General features: G+C 47.7%; 1 protein-coding gene across 2 annotated transcripts in view; it reads right to left on the reverse strand.

Moving 5' to 3' along the window:
• Nucleotides 1–449: 449 nt before the first annotated feature.
• The window catches only part of RNFT2 (ring finger protein, transmembrane 2), a 63,840-nt gene continuing 39,326 nt past the window's right edge, over nucleotides 450–24,963 (reverse strand). For both annotated transcript variants that reach the window (XM_020869929.2, XM_070475318.1), the window contains 4 exons: nucleotides 9,704–9,853; nucleotides 8,125–8,190; nucleotides 7,883–7,984; nucleotides 450–3,735 (listed from right to left, as the gene is read on the reverse strand). In XM_020869929.2, the coding sequence (XP_020725588.2) occupies nucleotides 3,601–3,735; nucleotides 7,883–7,984; nucleotides 8,125–8,190; nucleotides 9,704–9,853 (453 nt within the window). In that variant the 3' untranslated portion in view covers nucleotides 450–3,600. The remainder of the gene's footprint in view (nucleotides 3,736–7,882; nucleotides 7,985–8,124; nucleotides 8,191–9,703; nucleotides 9,854–24,963) is intronic.

The raw sequence follows: 24,963 nt of genomic DNA on the forward strand, positions 1-24,963 counted from the left end.
ACTATAGATCCTTCTGATCCCTCTTGCCAGTCCTCGGTGCTGTCTTGCACCTTTATGTGTTCTATGGCACCTGGCACTTTGAGGCGCCTCCTTAGTGGAGTGCCTGAGAGTCTCTCCCATCCCCCGCGTGAGCCCACAGCTGGGAGCACAGAAGCCTCAGGGTGGGACCAACCCTGAGATGCAACTGATGCTCCAGAGCTCCCCGTGGGACCAAGCTGAGCTGGGACTTCCCTGAAAGTCGCCCTCTTGTTGGGCTCCATCTCCTTCCTCTCCTGTTTCACTCATTCCCTTACTGGTTTCTCCTGGGGGCACTTCCTTAATAAATCACGTGCAACTCAATGGGATCCACTCTAGGGAAACATTGCCATCAAAACCACCCCTTGCACAAAACATCTCTTCAAAATGTCCTAAAACAGGTCCACCTGGCTTCAAGAGGCAAATGGAGACTCTTTTATCAACACATCATATTTATTGGCAGACCGCAACTTAAGGGGATGTTAAACACACCAAAGGCGGCTCTGTTTGGCCCAGAGCAAACATACTAAAAGATTCTAGGACTCACTTTATATTTCCTATTTCCACCCCCAAGTCTTGGCAGCTTGGAAGTCTTCCCATGCCTCTCACATGCTCCCCTTAGGAAGATAATGAACCTATGACATCCAGGTCCAAAGCTTTTTTTTTTTTTTTTTTTCAATCTCATATTTATTACGCTCAAGATCTTTTACATCAGGAGAGCCATTTCCAAGGACTCCGTGGAACTTTAGCCAGTGAATCATAAAATATTAAGAGCAGGACTCTCCCACCTGACACTCAATTAACCCTGCCTCTAACAAATGAGTTTGCAGAGCGAAGGTGGATAAAAGACAGTGGCATTGCTCTTCCTTTCCAATGGTGACTCTTGGCTGCTTTTACTAAAATCTTGTGTTAGGGAAAACATGCAGCTTGATGTCTGGAAACCTCTGCCCTGGCCTCTGTTTCTCTGCCTTAAGCAGAAGTTAAATCTTCCCACTCCAAAAGGGAACCTCCAGAACGTGACTTTCTGCCAGAGGGTGGGATGAATAAATAAAATCTAAACTAAATCATCCCACCTGCCCCCCGCCCAAGTGTCCCCCGCATGTGACACTCTTTAGTGTTTGAGACATGGCTCATTATTTGCAGAATGTTCAATATTTTTTTTGGTGGCATGAGTATAATTGACAAAATGGTTGGGGTATTCATCAGTAATCTACATCGCTGGTTTCCCTGGCTCCCGTAGATAATGCACCAGGCTTTGTCGCCCTGGAGATGGCTACAGGGAGGCAAAGTGACTTCCCAAAGCCATGCGGAGTCTGAAATCAGAATTCCAGGCCTGACTCCCAGCAGACTGCTCTGTCTGCGCCATCACATGCTGGCACATTAATAAGTCTTCTTCAGTGGCATTTTCTCATGCTTCTTTGATGGCATCTGCAGGCAGGATGATCCTTCTGATAAAAATCAGCTGTAGAAGCTCCTGGTGTGTCCCTTCAGCTCTTCCTCAAGGCAGCAGGGTGGGGGTGGGGGATAGAGGGGAGAGGGGGCAGAGCAGCCAAATCCGCCTGGCCCCACTTCCCCTTCCGACTTGATTATCCAGGCAAGTGGGATTGTTAACATCACGGCCATTGCCATAGTAACAGAGCTTGAAAGATGCCATGCTGCCCTGGAAGGGATGTCTTGCTGGGTATCAGGAAAGAGCCAGGGAAGTCAGGCAAAGGAAAGGTCCTGACTTGATAGCACAAAAGGGGTGAATGTCCTGAATCTCTTGGGGATGGGATGGGCATGAGAAGCCTGGCTGAGGGTGAGGTGGCAGCAAGGCTCCCACCATTTCTCTAGGATTTTCTTGCTAATCTGCTCAGGAACCACCCAGATTGCTCTCTCTGTAATGCTGTTGGCACCAGCCTGTGGTGCTGAGGTTGACAGTGGGAGAATAGCACTGGGAGGGTGGGTAGGCCAGGCAAGATTCCAGTGGCTTCCAAAGGACCACTTGTGCCTTCTCCTCCCAGATTTCAGAGCAGGGAGGGTCTTGTGGGTGGAGAGCTTGTGTTACAGAGATTGGGAGCTCTGGTAGAGACATTCCAGGAAACACCAATCGCTGCTGTGCTCTCTGCCAGCATACTGGCTTGTGGAAAAAAAAATCCGTGACAAGGATCTTGCCTTTTGCTCTGAAGGCTACCAGGGGAGAAGGCAATGGCCACAGGAGCTGTTGACAAATCTGAGACTTAAATGAGGGACAGGACAAAAGGAGGAGAGAAATAAAGACCGGAAGGGACACCCAGTGACACCTGCATCTGGACCAGAGCCGGCCTTACTCTTTTTTCACTTCTAGGTCACATCCCATGGCATGTGGGATCTTAGTGCCCTGAGCAGGGATCAAACCCAGGCCCTCTGCACTGGGAGCAGTCTTAACCACTGCCTCCGGGGGAGGCTCCAGAACTGGCCTTTCTTGATGTGCCATATGCTGTGTTCTATCAGTTGTATCCGACTCTTTTGCAGCCCCATGGACTGCAGCCCGCCAGGCTCCTCCATCCATGGGATTGCCCAGGCAAGAATACTGGAGGGGGTTGCCATCTCCTTCTCTAGGGGATCTTCATGTCTCCTGCATTGGCAGGTGGATTATTTACCACTGCGCCACCTGGAAGATACCCAATCACAACCGAGCATCCTGGCAGGAATCCAGCTAAACAGCAACTTTAAGGACCAAACTTTTCCGTGAACCCAATCATGACTAGATTTCCGGAGCTGGCATTCGCTATTAGCATCCTCAACGCAGTCCAAATGAAACACACTACATACTTGAGTCACCAATGACGTCAGAATCACCTCTTGTGCTTTGAAGAGAAAAAAAAAAAAACATGACTGAGGGGCCCCACGCCTGCTGTGTCTGAGCAGCAAGTCAGTGTGTGGTTAAGAGGCAGGCTCCAAAGCCAGACGGCTGGGGTTGGAAGCTTGGTCCATCACTGCTCACCGGGTGACCTGGGAAAGTTTCCACGTGGAGTTCTCAGCTCAGTTTCTTCACCTGTGAAACAGGAGACAACAGTACCTCCACCTTGGGGCGGCGTGAGTGTTTCAGGAGGTCGACTGGGCCAAAAGTTCCAGACTGCCTGGCTCACTCTGAGGGTTCCTGTAGGTATGAGGTGGGGCCAGCATTTGCATTTGAAAAGTACTTCAGGGTGATTCTCACCTGCAGACCTGGGCCCCTGGCGGGGAGGCAGCATTGAAAGGCCTCTCTCCAGTTTGCAGCATCAGGTGTCAGGTCACCACGGGTTATGATCACCAACAAGTAGAACCTGGTCCATTATCAGTTCTTTGACTCAGAGGGAGGAGGGAGACAGACCTTGGTGGAGACCAAGTGTGAGTGAGACGGCGTCCCCATGTGGAGGCGAAGGGTGCGCATGCCATGAATAGAACAAAAGAGGAAAGTGAGGGTGGGGTGGGGGACAGGGGCTGGATGGAGAGAGGCAGGAGGCAGGACAGTCGGAGCCTGAGGGCTGTTTTCCAGGAAGCTCCTAGAGGTGGTCCCGACAGCACTGACCCTCCGTCATCTCCCTGGTGTGCCTGGGAGCCCCGGGGCCACAGTCTTCAGCCCTAGTACACCTGGAAGTGTGCCGAAGTGGCCCCGTCCTTCCAGCAGCGCAGGGTATCCACGGCAACCGAGCGGCAGAGCGGGCAGGTGCGCTCACGGTCCAGCCAGAGGCAGAGGCACTCCTCACAGAACACGTGCTGCGGGGGACAGCAATCAGGACCACTGGGGTTGCTTCCCCCAGCATTCGCTCCATGCCCGCCTTGGTCCTAGGAGCTGAGACCCAGTATGAACAAGACAGACAATTTCTGCCCTGAGTAGTCAAGGGAGGCTTCCTGGAGGTGGGGTGATGCTTGTGTTGAAGTCTGAAGGATGTTTAGGGGTTAACTGGGGGAAGAGAGGGGGTGGGGCTAGAGCATTCCAAGCTGAAGGGAACAGCTGTGCAAACCTCCTGAGATGGGAAAGTGAGAATCTTGAGATGCTTAATGTGGCTACAGGGTGTAGGGGAGTGGGGGAGAGGAGGTGAGGAGGCCGTGCCCAAATTCTCACCGTGGCCTGAAGGGCAGGACCCAAGGGTCAGCAAGCCCAGCAGCTCCTTGGGGGCAGTGACTGCTGCTGCTGTAGCCCCACCGCCTAGCCCTGGCCTGCACTCTGACAGATGAATGCCTTCCCAGGCAGGTTAGCTGGGAGAGTCTAGAGATACCAGGATGATGAAGACCTCGTCCCTGGCCTCCAGGAGCTCACGGTCTCCTTCTCAGAGAATCAGACAGGACAGAATCTGGTGCCAAATTAGATTCAAAGCACATAGGACCCCAGGGGACGGGCTGGAGGAGCTCATGACCTAGGACTGCCTCCTACATCTAGAGAAACAAAGGCGTGTCTACAGAGGGAGGGGGCGGAGGGGTCCTTCTGGGCTGGGATGTGTAGCATCAGGTTGGTTTGTTGGTGGGGGATCGCAGGCGGGGCTGGATGGTTAACCGTTCCCTGGCTATGTCTCTTGGAGTGTGAACTTGGGAGAGATATTCTGGGGTGGGGGGCGGGCCACCCTGCCCTCAGAAGATGCTCTATCCACCTTGTCTGTCCCATCCACCCATCCATCCATCCATCTCTCCAACCATCCCATTCCTTCCATCCAGCCAATGTTTACTGAGTCAGTACTGTGGTTACACTACTAAGACAGACATGGTCACCACTCCCAAGTGGCTTACAATCTGGCAAAGAGGAGACAGACCTTACCTAACCAGCTGCCCAATTAGCCATCTAGCTGACAACTGGGATAAGTTCTCTGAAGGAAAAACATAGGATCTGGAGGCTGCATAGCTAGGAGTGCTAACTAGTCTGGGGAAACAGAATCAGGGAAGCCTTTAATGAGGATGTAACACTTGACTCATTCATCCCTTTGCTCATTCATTCAGTGCATTTAGGAATTACTGAGGCCCTTTTCCCTGTGGAAGGCATCTTTGTCCTTGTCCTTCTAAGCCCAGCTCACAGGAACAGAGCAAGACTGAGGCATGTACTGGGCCCGGCCAGGTATGTGCCAGGTATGGCCAGGTATGAAGCCCAGAGCTTCAACCAGCCCTGGGTGTGGCCACTGCTCCTAGCTCTGGGATGGTGGTGTCTTGTCCAACCCCTCCCACCAATTCTAATCCAATGATGGGAACACATAGTGGTACTGGGAGAAGAATGGCGGAGAGACACACAGATAAAGGCTTAGAGAGACTGCCATCAAGGAAGAAGAAAAACTTTCACCTTGACATCATGTTCAAATAATCACTGCTACCGAGAAGGAAATACAGATGGCTCTGAAGCATATGAGAAGATGCTCATCTGCTCTCATAATTAGACAAATGCAAATGAAAACTGCACCAAGATAGCGTTTGTCACCTGTCAGATTGGCGAGGCTCAGGAAAGGCTTGATAATGTGGTGTGTTGGTGAGGGGGGGCAAAGCAAGAGGGCACGTCACACTCCTCACTGGGACCACAAACAGATACACTCCTTTATGGAAGGTGATTTAGCAGTATCTGTCAGACTGCATACGCTCTGGCCGAGTAATTCCACTACTAGGAATGTATCCTACCAAGAGCTTGCACACATGTGAAATGGAATACGTGCTAATGAGAGATAATGTTTATGGAACCCTGACCATGTGCCAGGTGTAGTTCTAGATGCATCACCTGAATTAACTCATTTAATCAACACAATGAGTCCAGGTAGGTGCTACAGATCTCCCTATCCCTGATCCCTCCTGACAAATATATTTGTCGTAACAAAAGATTATGAACCACTAAAGGCCCATCAATGGGAGGATAGTTGAACAAAGTATGGTCAATCCATAAAAATAGGATGTTATGCAAATAAGGAGCAATCTCTTCAGGCAGTTTCAAGTCAAAAAGAAATGATGCAAAATGAAGCTTGGATAGAATGGGTCACAAGTTAGGTCTTTTTGGAAATGATATGTTCATGGTGTGTGTTGTGTATTTAAACTTTTCAGAGCATCTCTGGAAAGATATAAAGGGACCTGGCAACAATGGTTGCCCGTGTGGGTATTTAGGGGCCTAGAGAGCTAGGGATAAGCAAAGGAGCCCTGTTATCACTTCCCTTTTTGTATATTTAAAGTATCTTTTTAAAGAACTTTTTAATTTGAAATAATCTTGTACTGTGCTGTGCTTAGTCACTCAGTCGTGTCCAACTCTTTGTGACCCCATGGACTGCAGCCCACCAGGTGCCTCTGTTTGGGGATTCTCCAGGCAAGAATAACGGAGTGGGTTGCCATGCCCTCCTTCAGGTGATCTTCCCAACCCAGGGATCAAACTCACGTCTCCTGCATTGCAGGTGGATTCTTTACTGACTGAGCCACCACGGAAGCCCACGAATACTGGAGTGGGTAGCCTATCCATTTTCCAGGGGATCTTCCTGACCCAGGAATCAAACCAGGGTCTCCTGCCTTGCAGGTGGTAGCTGAGCTACCAGGGAAGTCTGCAAAGGCACTACAGAAAAGTCTTGGATATCCCTCCCCCAGTTTCCGTCTCCCCCAGCATCACTGCCTTGCATCACCATGGTCCATTTGTCAAAGCCAAAAAAGAAACCCACACAGGCATGACCATGGACTAAAGTCCAGCCTCTCTTTGGATTTTATGACATTAGTTTTTCCCTCCTGTCCTCTCTCTGTATCAGGTCCCACACTGCATTTAATCATCATGACTTCTTCATCTCCTTTTTGAACGTTTTGAATCACACAAATTTATTCTTAATTTAAAAAATAAATACAATTAAAAATTAAAAATGAACCTCCTAAACATCCTCAAACAGCAAAAACAAAAAAATTTTGCTGTTGCCAAAAAAGGCCCCCACCTCTTGTCCTCCTACCCCTGCGTGGTGGGGGCGAGGGGGTAGGGGCAGAGCCGTATGCTCTCCCATTCCTTCCAGTCTGCAGGCTACGCCTCCCCCAAAGCCTTCTCAACCTCCAACTCATCGCGCTCTGGCCCGGTCCCCTGGGACGCTGCATGAATCTCTCTTACACAGCACTTATCACTGCCTGCCTTGTTTCATAGTTATTTATGTATGTGTCTGTTTCCCCAGGGAGACTGTGTACTTCTAGAGAAGGGGACAGGGCCTGTGTGCCCCGTGCCTCCCCTCCCGGGTGTCTGATAGGATGCTTTGACTCATACACATTTGCTGAATTGACGTCTTAGCCCGCCCCCATGTCAGGAAGGGGAGGGGGAGGGGGAAGGGTTGGGGGAGGAGGAGAAGGGATGAGTTTAGGCAGCTCAAAGTAACTGACCAGACCTATGAGTTGGTGATCCACAACTAATAATGAAAACAAGTGGTAGTAATAATTATAATGATGCTAATAACTATAATAGTATAAAGTTTTAGGGCTGAATATTTCAAATTTAGCTCTTTCCAGGGATGATTTCATTTGACCATAAGAATAGCTCCTATGATTCAATAAAGTAGGCATTATGATGATACCTGTTTTATAAATGAAAACAACCAAGACTTGGGGAGATGGACTGAGCCATTTGGGGTCCACACACCTGCTGAGATTCACATGCAGAACATTCTGACACTGTACCATACTGAAATGTGCATTTTCTACATTTTACTGATGAAACCAAGGCTCAGAGTGGTGAAGTAACCTGCCCCAAGGCAGCCAGCTGGGAAAAGGCAGAACTGAGTTTTATACTTGGGTCTGACAGACCCCAGGCCTGACCACACTGTTCCCAGAGACCCAGTCCAGAGCCCTGAGGTTTGGCCAGAGGACAGGCACCTGGGACTCCTGCATGGGACAGGGTCCTGTGGCCCCGTGGCCCCCGTCTCCAGTGGTCCCGCCCGGCCCTGCTCACCTGGCACATGAGGACCAGAGGCTCTCGGAACTCAGCCTGGCAGATGGCACAGATGTCACCAGCTTCTGTGCACTGCTGCCCCGTGGCCCGGACTCCGTAATTCTGCTTGACAGAAGGGAGGGAGAAAGACACAAACACAGCTGTGGCCCCTCACTGGAGAGGCACCCTCAGAAGCACAGTGTGGTCTCATCCCAGTTCCCGGCTCCTATGAGCTAGGTGAGGCCCATCAGAAGCCAACTCACCTGAGAGGTGCAGAGAAGCTTCAGGGCCTTCCTGACTCCGCCCACACGGCCACAGATGTCGAAGGACTGAAAGGAGAGTGAGGGGATGGCTACAAACTATCCAAGGATGGTTCAGGATCTTTCTCACCATGGGCCTCATTTTGACTCTGAACATCTGCAGGGTACATCCTCCCATTTGAAACTTCCCATTCCCACAAGTTTTGCTTGGCTTTTGTCTTGCTACCCATCAGCAGTCTCCTCTGCCAGTGGGGCAAGGATGGCGAATATATGGCATGCCTACTGCCTCTTCCCCAGCCATAAGCCCAGGGCAGGCATTGCACATCGATCACTCTTCTTCTGAGCCAGGCTGTGATCATCCTTCTCCATCTAGCACTCCTGTCGGCCATGGCCAGCAGATCAGAATCGGCAGGCAAGACAAGCCGTAGTGGCTGACTCTACATGGACTGCCTAGCCAGTCCTGCTTTAAGGAAAGGGAACACATGATTCTTCCAGGATTCTCTACAAGCCAGAAATAGATATGGAAAAAGAAAGAGGAGGATGTGCTTATTGTTGGGGGTGGGGGAATCTGAGTCTGCACTAATGATGAAAAGAGAAGCACTCTATACTGACTTGCAGAGTTGAGGGTGTGCAATTTAAGAGGAACAGAAAACAAATTCCATGGCCATGCTGTTGGTGGGTTGAGATCTCCAGATTCTGGAGGTAGCCTGCCTGGGTTTGATGCTCGTTCTGTGATCTCCAGCTGAGTGATACTGGGCAAGATACTTCTCTCTGGACCTCAGTACCCTTCCCATAATATTGACATGATAATGGAATGTATCTGGAAGGGTTGTTGTGAAGAAGACAACGAGAAAGGATGGCATATAGTGAGTTTTATGGGCAAGAAATTAGGATGCCTGTACCCATAAATGCAGGAAAGTATTGACATATGGTATAATGTGGAGGAACCTCAGAAATGACTCTAAGTAAAAGAAGCCAGACACCAAAGATGACAGAGTGTATGAGTCCATCTACATAAAAATGCCCAGAAAAGGTAAATCCAGAGAGTCTTCAGAAAGAAGACCTGTGGTAGCCAGTGGCTGATAGAAGAAGGAAGAGTGATGCTTCATAAGTTGCTGCTGTTGTTGTTTAGTTGCTAAGTCCTGTTCAACTCTTGGCAACTTCATGGACTGTGACCCACCAGGTTCCTCTGTCCATGGGATTTCCCAGACAAGAATCTGGGAGAAGATTGCCATTTCCTTCTCCAGGGGAACTTCCAGCCCCTGGGATCGAACCTGAGTCTCCTGCACTGGCAGGCAGGTTCTTTACCACTGAGCCACCTTTCTTTGTGGGGTGATGGAAATGTCCTGGAACTAGACAGTGGTGGTGGTGACACAACAATGAGAATCTTCTAAATGCCACTGAACTGTTCACTATAAAATGATAAAATAATTTCGTACTGTGTGAATTTAGTTTTTCAGTTAAACAGAAAGAGATTAGCGTGTTTATCCAGGTTCCTCACTTGCCCCCCCCCGCACCTGCCAGGTCCAGCTAGTGAATGGGTCGTCCTTAGGCCAGCCCACTAGCCCCCAGGCCGCCTCACCTTGCAGAGGCTGTACAGGACGATCAGGACCCCTCCCAGGAAGTAGCTGTTGGAGGAATCATCACCCATGATGTATTTATACCACAGCTGGATGGGAACGAGGGATCGGAACAGCTGGCTCAGCTCCTCGATGACCAGATAGAACTTTCCCTGCAACCGCACAGAAAGCATCAATTATTATCAGCAGTAAAGACCCAAAGGACCCAGCTGGGGGGCCCTCCAGCCTGGGGAGTATATGACATTCCAGGTCACAGCCAGCCCATTAATCAGCTCTGGAAAGCACTCAGGCCTGCTCCTAATGGGCCTGAGATGTGGCCAGGGAAACAAGGCCCCTGCCCGTGGCCCTCGCCCGCTGCCCACCAGCCCAGGAGATCAACGCTCTGAGGATCGCCTTTCAGGGAGGTAGAAACTGGACACCTTTGGTAGAAGGTTGGAGTGGGGGTCACTCCCTGGTGCCTGCTGTGGCTTTGAGGGCTCCAAGCTGATCATGGGGCAACAGTCACTGGCTCTGCACACAGATCACGCTCATCTCTAGGGGGGCTGGCCCCAGCTTCACGGATGACTGCCCTCAGTGGCAGGGGCAGGGTGGACCACGGGATGCAGAGAAGGATAGGCAGAGAAGAGGAGGGGAGAAGATGGCCCAGCTCCCCTGCCTACTGTCTCCAAGGAGGCAGGATCGTATGTGGGGAAAGAACATGGACTCAGGGGTGGGGTCTCAGGCTGGGGGGCACTCAGAACCTCAACTTGCTACATGTCCACAAGCCTCACTGTCATCATCTACAGAATGGGAATCATAACTGCTACCTTCTGGGTGGCTCTGAAGATTAAAGGAAATAAACAGGAAAAGTATTTAGGGTTCTCTTTCTCTTCCTCTCTTGGCTTTTATTCAAGTCTCTCAGCTTTCTGGAGCCTGTGCTATAAAATGGACATGAAAACAACCTACCCTGCCATGTTCAATGAGGTTAAACAGAAACCTCTTTAGGACCCAGCAATTCCACTCCCAGGTGTGCACCCAAGAGAAAGGAAAATATATGTCCATTCACTGGTAAATGTTCATAGCAGCTTTATTAATAATATCCCCAAACTGGAAACAGCCCCAAACATCCATCCATGGAAGAATGGATAAACAAATTGTGGTATATTTATACAATAGTATATTACTCAGCAATAAAAAAGGAACAAATGTTTGTGATTCACAACAGCCTGGATGAGTCTTACACATTCTAGCCAATCAAAGGAGTCAGATACAAAAGAGTACATATTGTGTCATTGTGATTTACATGAAGGTCTAGAACAGGCCACGGTAAACTGCAATAGTGGAAACAAGATCAGTGGTTGCCTGGGGCAAGATGGGAGAGGACAGACTGTAAAGGGGCATCAGGGAATTTGGGGGAATGAAAGAAATTGCAGATTGTCTACATAAAATTTTATACTGTATATAGTGATGGGGTGGTGGTTATTCATGTGCATACATTTGCCAAAACTCACTGAAATGTGTGCTTCAGATCTATGTGTTTTGTTGTACAGATATACAATGTTCTACAACCTCAATAAAACCGACTGAAACAAACAAACAGAAACAAACAGCCCTGCCCCAAGCGCGCACAGCCTTAAAAATACGAATAGGGACTTCCCTGGTGGTTCAGTGGTTAAGATCCCACACTCCCAATGCAGGGGACCCTGGTTTGATACCTGGTCAGGGAACTATTGGTAGATCCCACATGTCGCAACTAAGAGTTTGCAACTAAAGATTCCTCATGCTACAATGAAGACCAAAGATCCCAACTAAGACCCCATGCAGCCAAATAAATAAATACATAAATAAATGTTTTTTTAAAAGTGAATAATTTTTGTTCCATCATTTCTACTTCTAGGAATTTATACTAATAAATCAGGGATTTGGGTTAATAGATATGTCAGTAGGAATGGCCACTGCAGCATTCATTGTAACAGAGCAAAAAAAAAAAAAAAACCACAAAAAACAGGTGACAAAGTAAATGTGTACAAAGAGGGTCTGGTTATGATAGAGATCAATACTGCAAAGCCATACAGCCAGTCAAATACCATCCTGAAAATGAGTGACTTTGCAGTGAAGAAATCCAGCACATATGGCCTTAACCAAGGTTAATTAAGGTTAACATCCCCAGTAATACATCACTGAAGACTAAACCCCTGATACGCTGCACTGAGAACACAGCATCACTCCTGTGTATTCTGGTCAAAAACTTACAACCTCAATTGAATCATGAGAAAACAAGAGACAAATCCAAACTGAGGAACATTTTACAAAATAACTATCCGACATTCCTCAAAAGCATGACATTCACGAAAGACCAAGAAAAGACCAAGGAATTGTTAGATTGGAGAAGTAGGTGAGTGAAAGTTGCTCAGTCATGTCCAACTCTTTGTGACCCCATGGACCATAGCCTGCCAGGCTCCTCTGTCCATGGAATTCTTCAGGAGTGAGTAGCCATTCCCTTCTCCAGGGGAGCTTACTGACTCAGGAACTGAACCTGGGTCTCCTACATAGCAGGCAGATTCTTTACCATCTAAGCCAAGACTAGGGAGATGTGACTAATGCAATGTGGAATCTTAGATTTGGTCCTTAGATCAGGAAATAGACATCTGTGGGACAATGGGCAAAATGTGACAAGGTCTGCAGTTTAGCTACTAGTAAGGGAATTGATCTTAATTTCTTGGCTTTGCTAACTGAACTATGATTATATTAAATGTAACATTAGGGAAAGCTAGGCGACGGGTACATGGGAACTCTGCTCTATTTTTGCAACTTTGCTCTGAGTTGAAAATTATTCCAAAATAAAAAATTAAAAAAGAAATCCTGGCAAAAGATATCTATTGATTCAGGGAAATGCTCATATTATAGTTCCAAGTGGAAAAGCCACAGAATGCAGAAACTACTCATTTTCGTTGTGGTTTTCTGTCTTTTCCAATTTTTTCAGTACTGAGCATATGATGTGTTTAAATTAGAGGGAGAAAAAGGTTATGAAAACATGTTGTGTATCCACAAATGGATGATGTAAAAGGCTATGGATAGAGACTTTATATCCATGTTGCTATATTCTGTCTTGATGGCCAGGGTACAGGTCACTTGCAAGGGGACCCCTTGAAGTGGATGTACCCACATCTTCTAAGGACCAAGGACAGGCATCCAGTCATCCGTTCACCCCCATGTCTGACCTTACAGAATCAAAACCTCACTCCAGACCTGCTGAAGCCCAGAACCATCTGTAATTTAACAAGGTTCCAGGTGATAGGTGTGCATGTTTAAGTTTGAGAAGCTCTCTTTCAATGGATAAGTGGAAGAAGGACAGTGCAGTAATGTGGGCACAATGATGGTGTTGCAGAAGCCCAGAGGTGATGGAAAAGATGGTCAGTCTTTGACTATCTTGCTGGGAAGCCTCCTGTTCTGTCCACCTGGCCCCATGATGGGTGAGGATATGACCACCTCATGAAAGGTCCTATGTCCCTGTGTCTCTGCGAACCCCTGCCTGCTGGCATCTGGCTGGCTCTGGGGGACAGACCCTCCTGTCCCCTCTCAGGCTGATCTTGTACCACCAGTCTGGCTTGGTGGGTAAGAGTGCAGCCTCGGGAACCACAGAGCCTGTAGTCAGATCCTATTGCCAGCTACCTTGCTATTTCTGTTCCCTCGTCATTGTCTTTGGATTCCCCCAATTCTCAGGCTCCACTGGCTGAGAGCTGGTCCTCTGGTCCAGACCCCACACTTCCCACTGGCCTAATGGGTGAATCCAGAACAAAGGTCAGCGACTTTTTTCTTCTGCCATGGGCCAGATAGTGACTACTTTGGCTTTGAGATCATACAGCCTCTGTCACCACTATACCCCTCAGCTATTGACAACAGACAAACAAATAGGCACGGCTGTAAAATTTTATCTACCAAAACAGGTGTTAGGGCATATTTGAATGCAGCTTGTGGTTTACTGACCCCCTACACATCAGAAGCTAGATAAGTCAAGTCTGGGGGCTCCCAACATAACCCCAGAATTTCAGGGCAGACTAAGAGAACAGCTTTTGGGCCCTTCTTTCAGGTGCTTTGTTATGAAGACCAAGCTTCTCCTCTGCAGATGGATGTCTGGTCCCATACTCTTTGCCAAGCTAACACTTGTATATCTTCTGTGTCTCACCTAGCTGTCACCTCCTATGAGAACTCTTCCCCAACTACTTAATTAGGTGCTCCTGTTACACCCTTTAAATCCCTCTTTTAGATCACCTCTTACAATATTTAAAAAAACTTATATCTCTCTCTTCCTCTGGATTGCAAGCCCCATCAGCATGAAGATAATTTGGCTCCTGGTCATATCACCAGCAGGCAACACAAAGTCGGTGCTTACTTAAGAGCTAGACACCTTGGAAGCACAAAATTTCCACCCTTATTACTCAGGTCAATGTCTAGAGTTTGCTGATGGAGAAACAGAATTGGAACATGGAAGACAGTACTTTTCTTTATAAGCAAGCCCTGATGTCACAGAAAATAAAATAAAGGGAGAGAGAAAGCTAAAGGTAGCAATTAGCTGCTGGCGGGGTGGGGGTAGGCACTTGGAGAAGCAGATAGAACCACGGGGGAGAACTGGGCATATCCCAGTGAAACCATCTCTCTCTAATTAAGCAGTTTTATAATTCCAGGTTGCTTAAGCGTGTTATTTCTGACGACCACCAAATGGAATGTGTGGTTTCTCCAGGGTGTCAGAGAACAAGGAAAGCAATCGGATTATGAGCCGTCTGGCCTCCCTGTCACCCGTGAAGGGGGAACAGTAGCAAGCTGCAGAACTTGGGCATGGAGAGTTTGCTGCTGGGATTGTGATAAAGGGGGCGGTAACAGTTGAGATGGAGAAGGCAGATTCGGTTCTGACTTTCTTACTGCTTGGAGCGGGGAGGGAAGGACCACAAGTGAACTGGGAAGCTAGGAAACAACAGAGAGCTGACTCTGGAAGGGAGTGGGAAGTAAAGGCAAGTGGGATGCTGAGAAGCCAACGGAAGGAACAGAGAAAGAGCACTCTTCAGAAACATACCTAGGAAAGGTGATGTGAAGGATTGCAGGGATGAAGAGGAAGGGGACAGAGACATAAGCAGAGAGTTGTTAGCAGCATAAATGTACAAAGACATAAAGAATAGATAGACACAGAAAGATTTTTTTCTGCAACAAAATTAATAATGGATATTTATGCGACTTTACCTGTTAACAAATTTCTTTCATACACATTTTTCTCGTCTATAGAAGTAGGACAGCACAGTGGTTAAGGGCACGCAATTTGGGGCTCCAAGGTCAAATATGCTGCCTACTAAATTGGTTGACTTAGGGCAATAATTAAACTTGTCTGAGCCTCAGTTTACTCATCTGTAAGTGGGCTTGAAAACAAACACACACAGTGGAAAACAACCGAAAAAAAAGGGGGGCCTCCGATATGTACATTTTCAATTTCTCTGGTGTAAATACTCCCACCAGGCCAATTTCAAGCTACCTAGGGTTTAAGGACTTCTTGCGAATTTCCTGAAAGTGTAACCATCCGCTCTCGCAAGTCTGTGCAAGTTGGCTCCAATACACCAAAGTGACTGGGAAGACTGAGTGAGCATATGAACCTAAAATACAGGTACCCAGAAAGGGCCCAGTGCATGAGAGCCAGGAAAGAACCTCACGATGACCTGGGAATGTGGGCACTGTTACTGTCACCTTCTTTCAGAGATGGGGCACCCCAGGTTCCAAAGAAATAGGACTGAACTAGAATGAGGCAGAGGTGCTATCTGGGATGCTCAGACCCCATGAGACCTGGTAGCTGTTAGAGCCTCCCCCTCGCTTGCCTTTCTTCCTCCAGCACCACATTATGAAAAACCCAAAGGAAGACTACATACAGATGCCATGTGCAGAGGGAGAGGCTCTGAGCAAGACTACATGGAGGAGAAGCAAGGAACCCAGACAACAGGGAGAGCTGAGGTGGCAGATAGAGGACCCTGGGCAATTCGTCCCACCCATGTCAGCTGAGCCATTAGACGCATGAGTGAAAAAGCCATCTTAGGCGGTCCAGACTCACTGTACATCACATGAAGGCCAGCTGTCCTCGGTGTGTCCTGGCTGAACTCCCGACCCACAGAATCATAGGAAACAATGAAATGGTGGCTGTTTGAGGCCAAAAGAAAGAAAAAAAGAGAAAGAAGAGCAACAAAAGTACTCATCTAAGGATACTCAGCCAGTGCTATAGATTGAATGTGTCCCCACAAAATTCTTACTCTGAAGCCCTTACCCTCAGTATGATGGTATCTGGAGAAAGGGGCCTTTTGAGAGGTAATTAGGTTATGAGGATGGAGCCCTCACGAATGGGATTAGTGTCCTTATAAGAAGAGATAAAGGAGCATCCATCCTCCCTCTCTCCCTCACTCCTTCCCTCCTTCAGTGCTGACTACCTGTCTCTCTCTCCCAAACTCAAGCAATCATCCTTGACTCTCCCTTCTCTCATAACCACCATCGAATCCATCTACAAATCCTCCTGGAAACAGCCCCCTAACGGCGACTGCCCTTGTCCCACTATGCTTATTCCTTGCACAGTATCCAAAATAAGCTTCTCAAACACAAAGCAGATCAAATCTTCTCCGGGCTCAAACCTGCCAATGTCTTCCACCTCTCTTAGAGTGACATCTGATGCTCCCTCCTACCTTCCAGATCCTATAAGACTGCCTCCCAGCTCACAAGTCTGATGTGCTTGATTCTCAAAAAACAAAACAAAACAAAACAAAAATCAAGCACAGTCCTACCTTAGAGCCTTCACACTTGCTCTTCCCTCTCCCCAGAGCACGCTTCCTTCTGACGTCTGCCAACTAACTGGCTCCCTCACTTCCCTTGGGTCTTGGCACACATGTCATCTCATCAGTAAGGGCTCCTGAACAATATACATAAAATAGCACCTCTGTATTTCCTACTGCACCATCATTGTCTGTATTCAGCTTTTCATTTTTCTTTTTTGCCCCAACATGGACTGTATTTATTTGTTATGAGAATACACACACCTGAAATACAGGGACTCTGTGTCTTTTTGGTGTTATATTTCTGTTTGAAGAATATAGAGGGTGCTCAGTTCACATCTGTTGAATGAATAAGTGGGCCTCCATGTCTTTAAATATAGACTGCAGATAAGGTCCTTCAAAAGAGTTTTGATGTTATTTATATTTATATATATATATATATATACATTGAGGGCTTATTACTTGCCAGGTGCTATACTAAGCACTTTGCATTAATTAGTTTAATCCTCACAACAAGCTATGAGATAGGAGACATCATCATCCTCATGTTACAGAAGAGTAAACTAGGGCAAAGAGAGGTTAAGTCACTTGCTCAAAGCCACACAGCTGGTAGGTGGCAGAGACAGAATTTGAATCCAGGCAGGCTTGTTCCAGAGGCCACTTTATAAATCCCCTCGTCAGAAGAGTAAGTAAAATGTAAAGATATTAAAACAAGGTGTGAAATAGCACAATATTAAAAGTTGGCAATTATTACTACTACTACTGCTTGCTGCCAGCTAAATGAAGTTCATTTTAGACTAAGGGCTAAAGAGAGATAAGTTATAACCATTTTGGGTGCTGACTACCCCTAAGGCCAACTCTCTTGGGTAAGTCTGATGTGTGGATGGCTGTTGATGTTTGTTGGCTTGGTATGTTAACATTCCAAGATCCTGTTTTCAAAAGTCAGCCACACTGCCACAAGAAGAGCAATACCTGCTCTTCTTTCTAGAATGTTCTTTGAAGAACGCAAATCTGATCATTGTGGACACATTGTGATGTGATTTGCAATGAATATGAGAACACAGGTATCTTCTACTAAGCCACATAATAATCTATGAAAATACTAAAAAAAAAATTCCCTTTTTCTCAGTAATTAAAAGGATACTTGTCTTTAAAAGCAGAGACATTACTTTGCCAACAAACGTCCATCTAATCAAGGCTATGGGTTTTTCCAGTGATCATGTATGGATGTGAGAGCTGGATGGTGAAGAAAGCTAAGCGGCGAAGAATTGATGCTTCTGAACCGTGGTGCTGGACTCTCAAGAGTCCCTTGGACTGCAAGAAGATCCAACCAGTCCATCCTGAAGGAGATCAGTCCTGGGTATTTATTGGAAGGACTGACGCTGAGGCTGAAACTCCAATATTTTGGCCACCTCATGTGAAGAGTTGACTCACTGGGAAAAACCCTAATGCTGGGAAGGACTGGGGGCAGGAGGAGAAGGGGACGACAGAGGATGAGATGGCCGGATGGCATCACCAACTTGATGGGCATGAGTCTGAGTAGACTCTGGGAGTTGGTGATAGACAGGGAGGCCTGGTGTGCTGCAATTCATGGGGTCGCAGAGTCAGACACGACTGAGCGACTGAACTAACTGAACTGAACCGTCTTTAAAATGTTTTAATGTTAATGTGTAATGGGTTGATTATTAAGTTAATTAGTAAGTACTGTAAAAAGTTCTTGGTTTTAATTTTTATTGTGGTGAACTGATTTTAATTTCTATTATGGTTACCTGGGTCATAACAATAATCCATACATGGAAACTCTGTAGGGTCTTCAATATTTTTTAAAAGTGTAAAGAGGTCCTAAGTCTAAAATGTTTGAGAAAGCCCAAGAAGCACCTGAAATAGAGTAAGTGTTCAATAACTTTGACTACTACTATTATTATCACCATCTGTGTCTTTGATAGGCTGTGAGCTTCACGAGTGCTGAGAACCACATCCTGTTCACCGTCTTTCCCCTATGCTTACTCAGTGTGTAGTTCTAACTGCTGGCTGTCACCTCACATTCATTCTTTCCTTCTTCCTTAGTACTAGAGGCATCAATATTTTAGCTAGATGATATCTCAAGGAAACACTACACTTCCCAGCTTCTCTCCTGCATCCAGCTGCCTTTTCAGCGGCACTAAGATATAAGTGTCATGTGATAACTTCAGAGAAACTTTCATCTTATTCTTCCCCTCTTCCTCCATCTGGCTATCTTGGACTTAGATGTGATGGCTGGTGCTCCAGCTGTCATCTTGGGTCATGAGGAAGTGTCCTACATCCCAGAATTGGTAAAGTAGTAACCTGGAAGGTGTCATACTACCAGGTTTGGATCACTTACCTTTGGACTTAACATGGGAAGAAATAAACTCTTTTTAAATTTAAACTATTTTTTTCTTTTTTTGCTGTCACTGGCATATCCCAATTCTAATTAATACAAAGAGTCTGGAACTTGGTAGGTGACCAACAAATGTTTGTTGAATGAATGAATGAACAGATGAATAGGTGGGCTAAATAATCCTGTTGTTCAAATAGCTAGGTTTTCCACAGGTGTGGCTCATAGAGAACCCTGAAATCATAGATGCTAGGAACCAAGGGACTGTGTATAAGGAAATGCTTGAAACTGTTGAGGCTAGGAGTGAGGAAAAGGGGCTGTCCAGTGACTGCTGGGTTTGGCGCAAGAGCACCATGAGGAAAGCAAGTAGTGTAGAAGAAAAAAACAACGACTTAGCTCTTACTATGTGCTAGGCACCCACTCCCTGCACAATGCTTTGAGGTAGGTGCTATAAATGCTCCCATTCTACAGATAAGGAACATGAGACCCACAGAATTGGTAACCTGCCCCAGGAGACACAGCTAAAAAGTTCTGGATACCTCTACTTGGTAGGAAAGATGGCCACTGGCAGCCCCAAGCCAACATTCACATAGCCTAACTCCAACAGAAAGAGAGGCCCTGTTACTCCCTAAGCCCATTTACCAACCTGAACAGCAAGCCTTGGATAAACTGGTCACGTGGGGCAGGCAGTGGGTGGGGTACCACGACTGACAGCCGCATCAGGACCACAGGTAGAGGGAGGGGTGTTTCCCCCATAGAGAGGGGAGTGGCAGGAAAAGGAGGCCAGAAAGCTTCTCTGAGCTTAAGTTAGAACAGGGCCAAAGGGAGTCCTCATTGCAGAGCCCTCCTTTAATGTGGGGAAAATAAACAGTAACTGTGTCCAGACTCCCGGTGCTTGCCCTCCTTCGCTTCTGTTGCCCTGGACTGCTAGTTAGCGCTGGGCTGACTCAAGGGACAGGGCCACGCTTCCTGCTCCAAAATGGGTGGGCTGGGCCAGTGCAAAAGGCTGAAAATAAAGACTTGTTTTCTTGGGAAGGCATCCTGCAGGTCTGTTATGATTGCTGGCTGCACCGGGGGGTCCACAGCTGAAAGAGCCCTTCAGAACAAAACAGCCACAACATTGACCTCTGAAGTGCTGTGCTCATCGGCTAAGGGGCAGGAGGGCCCATCTCAGACTTCAGAAAGGTTAGGGGTGGGGAAAGAGCTTGGTAACTGCCTTCAGAACAGCCTGGCCTGGAGTGCTGGAAGCAAGAGGTGTTGAGGGGACTGGGACTAGAAAGAAGGCCAGAGAGAAATGTAGAGGGTGGGGGAAGGGGAGAGACACAGGAGGGGAAATAGGGGATGTGCCCAAAAGAAGAGCAGGGAGGAATGACAGAGTCAGAGGTCAGAAGAAAAAGGGCACCCAGGAATAAGAGACCAGCACAGAGGAGGCCAAGGAGGAGAAAGTAATCCCATTATTAAGCACATATCACGGGCCAAGAATTGTACATCAAATGGTCCCCTGGTAGGGTAGCTATGACCCAGTTCCATCTCTCAGATGATAAATCTCAACAAACACAGGGGAGGCAAGAATAAAGCGCCGGAGACTAAGCTAATGACATATGTACAAGAGCGAAGAGACAAGAAACTAGCAGCAAGAGAGAAGATGGAGGGCCAGCTCAGTTTGGTGATGAAAGCTTCTCTGGGAACACTCAGTACCTGCATGTGGCCCCCAACTCTGACAACCCTAGGAGACGGACAGTGTTCTCATCAGTCCCAGTTAGTACCTGCATGTGGCCCCCAACTCTGACAACCCTAGGAGATGGACAGTGCTCTCATCAGTCCCACTCAGTACCTGCATGTGGCCCCCAACTCTGACAACCCTAGGAGATGGACAGTGCTCTCATCAGTCCCAGTTAGTACCTGCATGTGGCCCCCAACTCTGACAACCCTAGGAGATGGACAGTGTTCTCATCAGTCCCAGTCAGTACCTGCATGTGGTCCCCAACTCTGACAACCCTAGGAGATGGACAGTGCTCTCATCAGTCCCACTCAGTACCTGCATGTGGCCCCCAACTCTGACAACCCTAGGAGATGGACAGTGTTCTTATCAGTTCCACTCAGTACCTGCATGTGGCCCCCAACTCTGACAACCCTAGGAGATGGACAGTGCTCTCATCAGTCCCACTCAGTACCTGCATGTGGCCCCCAACTCTGACAACCCTAGGAGATGGACAGTGCTCTCATCAGTCCCAGTTAGTACCTGCATGTGGCCCCCAACTCTGACAACCCTAGGAGATGGACAGCACTCTCATCAGTCCCAGTTAGTACCTGCATGTGGCCCCCAACTCTGACAACCCTAGGAGATGGACAGTGCTCTCATCAGTCCCAGTTAGTACCTGCATGTGGCCCCCAACTCTGACAACCCTAGGAGATGGACAGTGCTCTCATCAGTCCCAGTAGAACCTGCATGTGGCCCCCAACTCTGACAACCCTAGGAGATGGACAGTGCTCTCATCAGTCCCACTCAGTACCTGCATGTGGCCCCCAACTCTGACAACCCTAGGAGATGGACAGTGCTCTCATCAGTCCCAGTTAGTACCTGCATGTGGCCCCCAACTCTGACAACCCTAGGAGATGGACAGTGTTCTTATCAGTCCCACTCAGTACCTGCATGTGGCCCCCAACTCTGACAACCCTAGGAGATGGACAGTGCTCTCCTAGGAGATGGACAGTGCTCTCATCAGTCCCAGTTAGTACCTGCATGTGGCCCCCAACTCTGACAACCCTAGGAGATGGACAGTGCTCTCATCAGTCCCAGTTAGCAGGTGAGGAAACAGAGGCTCTGAGCGGTTCCCATGTGCTAGACTGGGGTAGAGCCAGGTTTAAAGCCAGTCTGACTTCCCATCTTGTGTTTTGAGCTCTAAGAGGAGACTCTAAGTTAAGAAGTGAAGAGTGAGATGAGAGGGGAGAGAGAAAGAAAAGATATAAGGTGTGTGGGAGGGTAGAAAACCAGAGTGAGGATGAGATTCAGATAAGAGGTCCTTTATCTGAAAGAACTTCTATTCTTAGCTGTCCGAGAGTCTAGGGAACAGAGTCTCTGGTGGGGGAAGCGGTGAGGGACCTGTAGGGGTTCTGACCAGAATAGAGAATGAAATAGATTTGTGGGTGCTGGAAGCACTTTATATGTCTGCCACCCAATACAGTAGCCAGTTGCCATGTGTGGCTATTGAGCACTTTAAACGTAGCTAAATCTGTACTGAGATGTATTGAAAGTATGAAATACACAGGAAATTTCAAAGTCTTAGAAAAACAACAAAAAGGTAAAATACCTCATTAAATTTTTTTATATTGATTACATGTTTAAATGATAATACTTTGCACATACTGGGTTAAATATATTATTAGAACTGATGTCACTTATTCCTTTTTGCTTGCTTAATGTGACTACTTGGAAATTGGAAATTGCTTATGTGACTTGTACTATATTTCTGTTGGAGAGCACTGGTGATATCTTGAAACATATGGATATACATATACATATTTTACATATGGATACATACATATGTAAAAACTCATCGAGCGTGTACACTTATAATTAGACTGCTTTACAATATGTAAGTTATGCCTCAATAAATAAAAAAAGAAAGTAGACTGAGCCAGGTTGGAGATAGAGGATGGGAGCACGGCGGGTGGGGGGGGCGGGGTCCGAGGGGGCGGTGCTAGAGGCAGGCGGCCACACGTTACCCGGCAACAAGCGCTGCCGGTGACGTCATCGGTGGCGGCGGAGGCCATCAATCCCCCTCCCGGTGGAGCGGGCGAGTGGGGCCGCCTGTCTCCTCCTCCCCCGGGCCCGGATGAGATCACCGCAACGGGCAGCCGGCTGTCCCCGTGCTCCCAACAAATCGACTCCACGGCAAGCGCCGGCATCTCATGATCTCATGGCCCCGCGGGACGGCGCCGGCCGATGAGGTCACAGCCCCGCGCCCCAGGCTGCCCAGGTCTGCGCGCCGGCTCCGTGCCAGGGTCTCTGGGCACCCTGCCATCAGTACGAAGCAAGCCCCCGAGCTCCTGGCTCTTCAGCCTTCTGGGACAAAAGAGGTGGCTGTTTCAGAAGGGCAAAGCTACCTTTTCCACTCTTGCTGCACCTTTTCCTGCCCACTTATTTGAACCTGTCACCACTGAGGCCACGTGTCTAGCAGAGAGAGACTGCAGCAGCTCCCCAGAACTTGAGGTCAGGAGCAGTGCAAAGCGACTTGCACGCGTGATTTCACAGCCGCTCAGTGAAAGAACTTCTATTCTTAGCTGTCTGCCAGTCTAGGGAACTGAGGCTCAGAGCGGTAAGGGACACCTGCCCCAGGTCACCCAGCTAGGAAAGGGTTGGAGCAAGGACTTTAACTCTTTGGCTCTCTCTAGCTGCATCCCAAACATCTGCTCCTTTATCCCAGTTCCTCCTTGTTCTGGTGGAAACAGTGATCACAGCCACACTTGCTGGGTGCCCACCATGCACTGGGTACTTTATATTAAAAGTCACAGTTCCACATGCCAAACCCACAGGAAAGGTATTAGAGTATATGGGCTAGTCTGTGGATAAGAGTCAAAGGCTCAGAGGGGTGAAATGACTTGTGGCAGAGCCAGGATTTGATTCTACAGCACAAACTTTGTATTACTGTATACCACCTTCCGCAACAAAAGGGGATGCTTTCCTGTTAACCGTGGACAATATACCCTCTCACCTGTCTCCTTCCCCCTCAGGTCAGTCATCAAAGGCAGTCAAAGATAGGCCAGTGAGAGGGCCTCTTAAAGGGTGGTTCAACTCCCTTGCCAGGAGCAGATTTTCCATCACTTACTGCTCACCATTTGCTCTGCAGCAGCATCCACTGCCTAGGCTGACAAGGGAGGGAGGGAGATGACATTTACTGAGTGGCTGTGCTAAGCCAGGCACTGAGTCACTGCCATTACCAAGAGCAGAGCTGTGAGGGGGTCATTACCAGCTCCATTCTGCAGATGAGAAAACTGAATTTATTTTAACTAAAATCAGATGGCAAGGCAGTTCCAGCTTCAGCTCCAATATCATTTCCACACAGAAAGTCCTTCCCATCTTCCTAAATGAATCCTCTGTGAATTGTTATTTTTTTCTTAGTGCTTACAGAAGTTTGAAGCTTTATGTTTGTGTTTGTTTAACGGTGCTCTTCCCAACTCAATGAAGGCACCGACCCTGTCTGTTTCACTCACCGTTGCATCCCCACACTGTGAAGTGCCTGTCATACAACAGATACACAAGAAATGTTTTTAGGGTGGATGCAAAGAATTGTTGGCTTAGGCTGGTAGGCAGTCCTGATGTTCAAACTCAGGCTCATTTGGGCTTAAGCTTGGGCTTATATTTACTTTCTAAGAAGTCCAAGCCTCTTGGTACACATAACTTTATTTGCAGCAAAATCCCTCTGGTGCTCACTCAGAGCCTATTAATCCTAAGTTTGCTCACAGTATTGACAAGTTTGATGTTCTTGTTTCCCAACCAGCAGAGTCCTTGCTTGGTAACAGAGGGAGAGCAGGAGGAGGAACTTGGTAAGAGATTAGGTGTGGAAGGGGGGAAGTTATACATGTTTATGCCTGCTCTAGTCTTTTGTTTTTATACAATTTTATTTATTCAGTATTTTTGTGCTGGGTCTTTGTTGCTGCACGTGGGCTTTCTCTAGTTGTGGAGATGGGGCTTCTCACTGTGGACCTTCTCACGTTGCAGAGCATGCACTCTAGGGCACACAGGCTTCAGTAGTTGTGGCACGCGGGCTCTGGACTGCATGGGCTTTGGTAGTTGGAACACGTGGGCTTAGCTGTCTCACAACATGTGGGATCTTAGTTCTCAGACCAGGGATCAAACCTGTGTCTTTTGCATTGCAAGGAGGATTCTTAACCACTGGACCATCAGGGAAATCCCCTCCTCCTGTCTTTAATAACAGCTCAGCAAGGAAGGAGATATAAAAACTACAGAAAGGCAGACTCAAGGAAAAGGAGGTAGTGGTAACCACAAAACTCTGGTTTCTCATGCACAAAGGGAGGAAGGGAAATGGATAGAATCCAGGAGATGGGCACGGGGAGCTTCTAAGCTACGAGTAATTTTCTACTTTTTAAGCTGGGTCCATCAGTCTTTGTT

The sequence above is a fragment of the Odocoileus virginianus genome, chromosome 12 (genome assembly GCF_023699985.2).
Source record: "Odocoileus virginianus isolate 20LAN1187 ecotype Illinois chromosome 12, Ovbor_1.2, whole genome shotgun sequence".
NCBI lineage: Eukaryota > Metazoa > Chordata > Mammalia > Artiodactyla > Cervidae > Odocoileus > Odocoileus virginianus.